General features: G+C 47.6%; 1 protein-coding gene across 1 annotated transcript; it reads left to right on the top strand.

Annotated features, from left to right (window-relative positions):
• The first annotated feature begins 674 nt into the window (after positions 1-674).
• Positions 675-3,204, top strand: LOC132206306 (zona pellucida sperm-binding protein 3-like). The gene is made up of 8 exons (XM_059639898.1): positions 675-860; positions 1,636-1,751; positions 1,846-1,949; positions 2,041-2,218; positions 2,302-2,428; positions 2,508-2,596; positions 2,680-2,801; positions 3,083-3,204. The coding sequence occupies exons 1-8, from the start codon at positions 675-677 to the stop codon at positions 3,202-3,204; spliced, it is 1,044 nt and encodes a 347-aa protein (XP_059495881.1).
• The last annotated feature ends 2,111 nt before the right edge of the window (positions 3,205-5,315 follow it).

A 5,315-nucleotide genomic window follows, 5' to 3' on the forward strand; every position in this document is an offset into this window, starting at 1 on the left:
TCCTCCATGCAGTCTCAAATAAACAGACACAGGGAGGCGCACAGCATGAGGAAAATATAAGGAATGTTCCTTTTGTTCTAGCCAAACCCAGTTTCCAAACACCATCCAGAGACAATCTTTCTGTATTTCTCACTGTCAGACACCTGAGATCAGAGAAATGTTGAAATGATCCATGTTTAATGATTTTACTCAGGGGGCCACACCATGAGGACTTGTGGAGCTGAATGCAGTCAGGTGACAGCACAGCAACTCCCAGGCATTCCTATTGGTCCAAATGGAACAGGCCCTCCTGGTCAGAAATCCATGAGTTTAGTCAGTGCTGGAAATTGTAGTGACTGGGGCTGGTTCATTGGTTCAATGTTGCTGCTTCTGGTCTGATTGGTGTCAGGTGAGTGCAGGTTGTGTGTATAAAAGGAGCTGGGTGGGGGCTGGAAGGGATGCTTGAGTTGTTTGGGATCATGGGGGATTTTGTAGTGAGGGGTTTTTTTCCAGTGCTGGTGTTAGTTGGAGCTGTTTGTTGCTCTGAAACTTGGCAACAGTTTCTGAGCCAGAGGTATCCATGGAGAATAGTGAGAGCCACTCCTGTACCTGAGAGAGTCCCTCCTCATGGGGATCCCACTGGTTCCAGTTTCAGAATGTCTGAGGGTGGGAGTGTGTCTCCACTGCAGACCGTGATGGTGCAGTGTGGAGAGCACAAGCTGTTGGTCAGGGCCCAGTTGGATTTATTTGGAACAAGGCACCTGATTAAAGCTGCTGACCTGACCCTGGGGACAGCAGGTTGTCGGCCGACCAGGATTTACCCTGAGAACCACACTGTTCTCTTTGACTATGGGCTGCATGAGTGTGGCAGCAGGCTGCAGGTAATGAGTCCTCCCATACTTGAAAGTTTGGGCTGGTTGCTGATGCTCACTGTAACCACTGCTTGGATATAATTGGTCTTGAGTGGTCTCCTACTTTAAGAACCTGTAAGCTATCCTTATATTCTGACTGGAATTGGGTTTTTGCTGCTGTCCATTTTTGGTGTTCTGCCATCTTCTGTTTCCTCTTTGCTTCTAGCTCATTCCCCTCAGTAAGACACATGTGAATGTTGAGTTCTTTCAATACAGTTCCCAATAGTTCTTTCTTGAGTCTAAGATGGGTTGAAATAATGATCATGGAATTGAGTGCTGCACTGTTGACTGTCCCTGATGTTGGAATGAATGCACTGATTGGAATATGGACACAGAACAACTTCCATTTTTCCAGACGGCCAATGCGTGCCTTCACTTCCTTTTTTCTGTCCTAACTTGGTAGGACCCAAATGCCTGTCTCTTCATGATCTCTCTTTTAACTGCACCCCATTCATCCTGAATGCCCATGTTCCTGTCTCTCATCATGATTTCACTCCAGAATAAATCAGTGCTTTGACCAGAGTGTTCAGCCTCTGTTAGAGCATTCCAATGATTTGGAGTTCCTTGTTACATTGATCCTGTATGACTGACGACTGACTCCTGACCTGTGACTAGCACTCCAGCAGTGCTAGGAGGAAACTACATCTTGGCACTTGGGTCCCAAAAGAGATGATGTCATTGTGAGCCCTGTGTTGACCCTCCTCATTTCAGATCATTGCTCATTCCTTAACCTGGTGTCTTTCAGATGATGGGAGATTTTCTGATCTACACCACCCACTTGTCACACATCCCAAACTATCCTGGGTCTGTCATTGTGAGAACTAACGGAGCTGTCATTCCCATTGTGTGTCGGTATTTCAGGTGAGAATCTTTACTCGCTTGATCAATATTATTCCCAAGCACAGTTGTTACCTGACCTTGTCCTAAAATGGTTACCTTGTCGCCCTTCCCCCAGGAAGGGCAATGTGAGCAGTAACTCCATCAAGCCCACCTGGATCCCATTCAGCTCCACCAGGTCTGCAGAAGGGCACCTGTCCTTCTCCCTGCGTCTAATGAATGGTATGTGATGGCTGGCTGGGGAGGGATCTCCTGGTGTCACTCACTGGGGGTTGTACCCACTTTCTCCAACCCTTGTCCTCTTGTACTTCAGGTGACTGGCTTACAGAGCGCACTTCCACTGTCTACTCCCTGGGAGACCTCATTCACATTGAGGCATCTGTTTCAATGGACAACCACATGCCCATGAAGCTGTACATTGACCGCTGTGTAGCTACACTGAGCCCAGGCAAGGACTCCAGCCCCAGATACAGCATCATTGACTACAATGGGTAAGGAGCTCTCGGCTTTCTCCAGCTGCTTCCATCTCGATGACTTCACTCCATTCACTTCATGTACCTTTGTTCACCTGCAGTTGCCTCGTGGACAGCAAAGCTGAGGACTCCCTTTCAACCTTTGTGTTGCCGGGAGACCGGCGGGAGCCGGACAAGCTCAGGTTTGACCTGGATGCCTTCCGCTTCTATGGAGATGAGCGTTCCTTGGTAAGAGCAAGCTGCTGATTAGTCACTCAACTCAATGGGCAGAAGCCAAACACTGACTTGTGCTGAATGTGTCCCTCAGATTTTCATCACCTGTCACCTGAGAGTTGCTGCAGTGGGTCAGGGAGATTCCAGGAACAAAGCTTGTACTTTCCAGAAGCTGCACAAGATGTGAGTGTCACCCACTCCCTGTCCCTTCATGATGTTGCAGAGATGTGATGCACCATGTGGTTGATGGGCTGTTTCTCGTTTAGCTGGACCCCACTGGGGGAATCGACCAGTGACATTTGTGCCTGTTGCCATGTGGGGAACTGTGGTAGCACAAGGGAGATCGCGTTTCCCTCCAGAGGCAGGAGAGACCTTGGACTTGAAGCTGGTAGGTCACTGACCCACTGGGGGCTATATCCCATTTTCCCTGACCCTGACCGTACTGTTTGTTCCTGCAGAGAGTGAAGCTGGATTGAGGTGGGAGGGTGAGGCCTCAGTTGGCCCCCTGCTCATTCTGGATCCTGAGCTGACCAGCCTGGCAACTGAGCCCCTGACTGAGGTTGAGCAAAGGATGCAGGAGATGTCTCCAGGCGGTGAGTTGCCTGACTGCTAGTTTCCCTCTTTGTCCCAGTTTCCCTCAGTAACCATTGGTTTCTCCTTGTTGTGTAGGTCTGCAGTCTGAGCTGGTTGTGATGTTGTCCCTGACAGTGACGGCTGTCTCCCTGATCTCTGCTTCGTTGATGGCCTTGTTCATTTACAGGAAACACAAGCAAACTCCTTTCACCTCATGAAATGACCAATAAAGCAGTGATTCTTTGAATTGTCTGTTCAGACCTTGTTTTTTATTTTTCCATCCTCACGGAATTTTTTAGTATTCACAGAGGATTTCTAGTTCTGATTTTGGCATTGACTCCCACAGTTAGGTTTCTCTTGTATCCCCTGGAGATTGAGCTTTCTTTTAACCTCTTGTGTTAAGCTTTGGAGGAATTATTTTCAAGGCTTACATCAAACTGTAACTGCAAACAATAACTTGTAAACCACCTGGTATTTGGTCCCTTTTCAGTATTTAGGGAAAGCTTGTGTTAACTATGACTATGCCCAAATTTGAGGAGGGCACATGGCACTTGGCCCTTGAGTACATCAATAAACAATTGTCTGAGGGAAACATCTGTGTTTAACCCTGAAATAGGCTGAACTGTCAGGTTGCCCTGAGGGGCCCATCTTTCTTCCAAGATTTCCTGAGCAGAGCACAACCTGCTCGCACTTGCTTATTCTCAATCGAACCCTGATGTCACCTGGCAGGGCTGGTGGGTATGAAGGCTTTGTGACTATGCCACACTTCTCCCCTGGTGGTCATCTGAAACTGCCTGCTGTGCCTCTTGTGGTAAAGGAGGGTGTAGCTGACTGTGAACACAAGTTGGCATTCAGAGAAACGAATTCTCAACTTCGGTAGGAAATGCTGAGGAGGTCAGTTCTCATGAACGCAATGTGATGTGTAGCTGAGAATACAGGTATCTGATCTGCCCTGACTGGTGTCTGAAGACTCAGTGGAAAAAGCTTTCTGGCCAAATGCGTCTAACTCCCCTTTTGCTCAGGGCTCGATGTTAAATGGAATGACTGCTCATAGTCAGTGGGAGACTGAGCAAGTTGTCCTGTGTCACTGTAGCCATGACATGGAGTGCTATGTTTTGTACCTGAAATATTCAGCAACTAAGTAGATAAATTGTGGCCAAAACACCATTCTGTTAATATAACTGACCTAACCGCCCTCACCTGGTAGCCTCTCTTTTGGAAGAGGAAGTTTGACACTTGGTGGGTTTAATCCATGTTGCATTCTGACTCTTGGCAGCATGATCTGAGGGGTTGGGAAAGTGCATTTTACGGAAGGCACTGAAACAAGGTCTACAGGCCTCAATACTGTTGTTGTCTTTGTATTTCAGTTGTGCAGCCTGATGTCTGACCGGAGTATGCCAGCTGTGGTCAGGGCATGTGTTAAGCAAGTGTCTGTCTGATGTGGGTGAGGGCTGTTAGTGATTTGAGGGTTACAAATCTGTTTCCTTTAGGGAAGCGGTTCAAATTCCACGAAAGCCTGAGTACCAGATTCCATGGGTTTGAGCTGAGAGCTTTGATTCCTGTGGCAAGGTCCTCAGTAAGAGGGGAGGGTCTGGGGGCAAGGTGGCTCCACAGATCTGTTGTTGGGGGACATTGGAGAGCGATTTCCTGAGATGAGGGGAACATCAATGAACATGGAGATCAGGAAGGGGAAGTTGTGGCCAGCGGTTTTAATGAAGGGAGGATGGATGCAAGATGTGGGCCCAAAAAAGTTGCGGGTGCGGGGGGTGTGTAGGGAGATGATAAAATGGGGAGGACCTCTTTAACTGGCACCACACTGAGTCTTCTGCGTAGAGGGACTGCACTGTTAGCTCCAGAGTTATCCTTTGTCTAAGCTTTTTTTAAATGTGAAGGTACCTTTCTGTCCAGACTTGAGCTCCATCTACAGTACTGAATTCCAACATCCCCAGGAAATGCACCTAACTAGGTTAGGTACAGAGTGCAGTTCCACGTTCCCTGTTCAGACAAGGGTTCAAGAGCAGGTACTGCATGTGTTCATCTGGTATAATGCTGTTTCAAACTGCTCCCTTGACTGTCTCCCTATTAACTATATTGCTAGTTTGGGAAGCAGTTTAGCAAGGTGAACTATTAAGGAGGATAATAACACTCTTCCTTGTGATTTGGACAACTAGAATAAGTGGGTAAATAGTAAAGCGAGTACAACGTGGATAGAGATGAGGTTATCCACTTTGGAAGCAAAAACAGGAAGGCAGGTTTCTATCTGAATAGAAATAGAATGGAGAACAAGGGTGGGCGTGATGAATCCTGTGTCTTTTGACACCAGTTGCTG

Source organism: Stegostoma tigrinum, chromosome 35 (genome assembly GCF_030684315.1).
Source record: "Stegostoma tigrinum isolate sSteTig4 chromosome 35, sSteTig4.hap1, whole genome shotgun sequence".
Classification (NCBI taxonomy): Eukaryota; Metazoa; Chordata; class Chondrichthyes; order Orectolobiformes; family Stegostomatidae; genus Stegostoma; species Stegostoma tigrinum.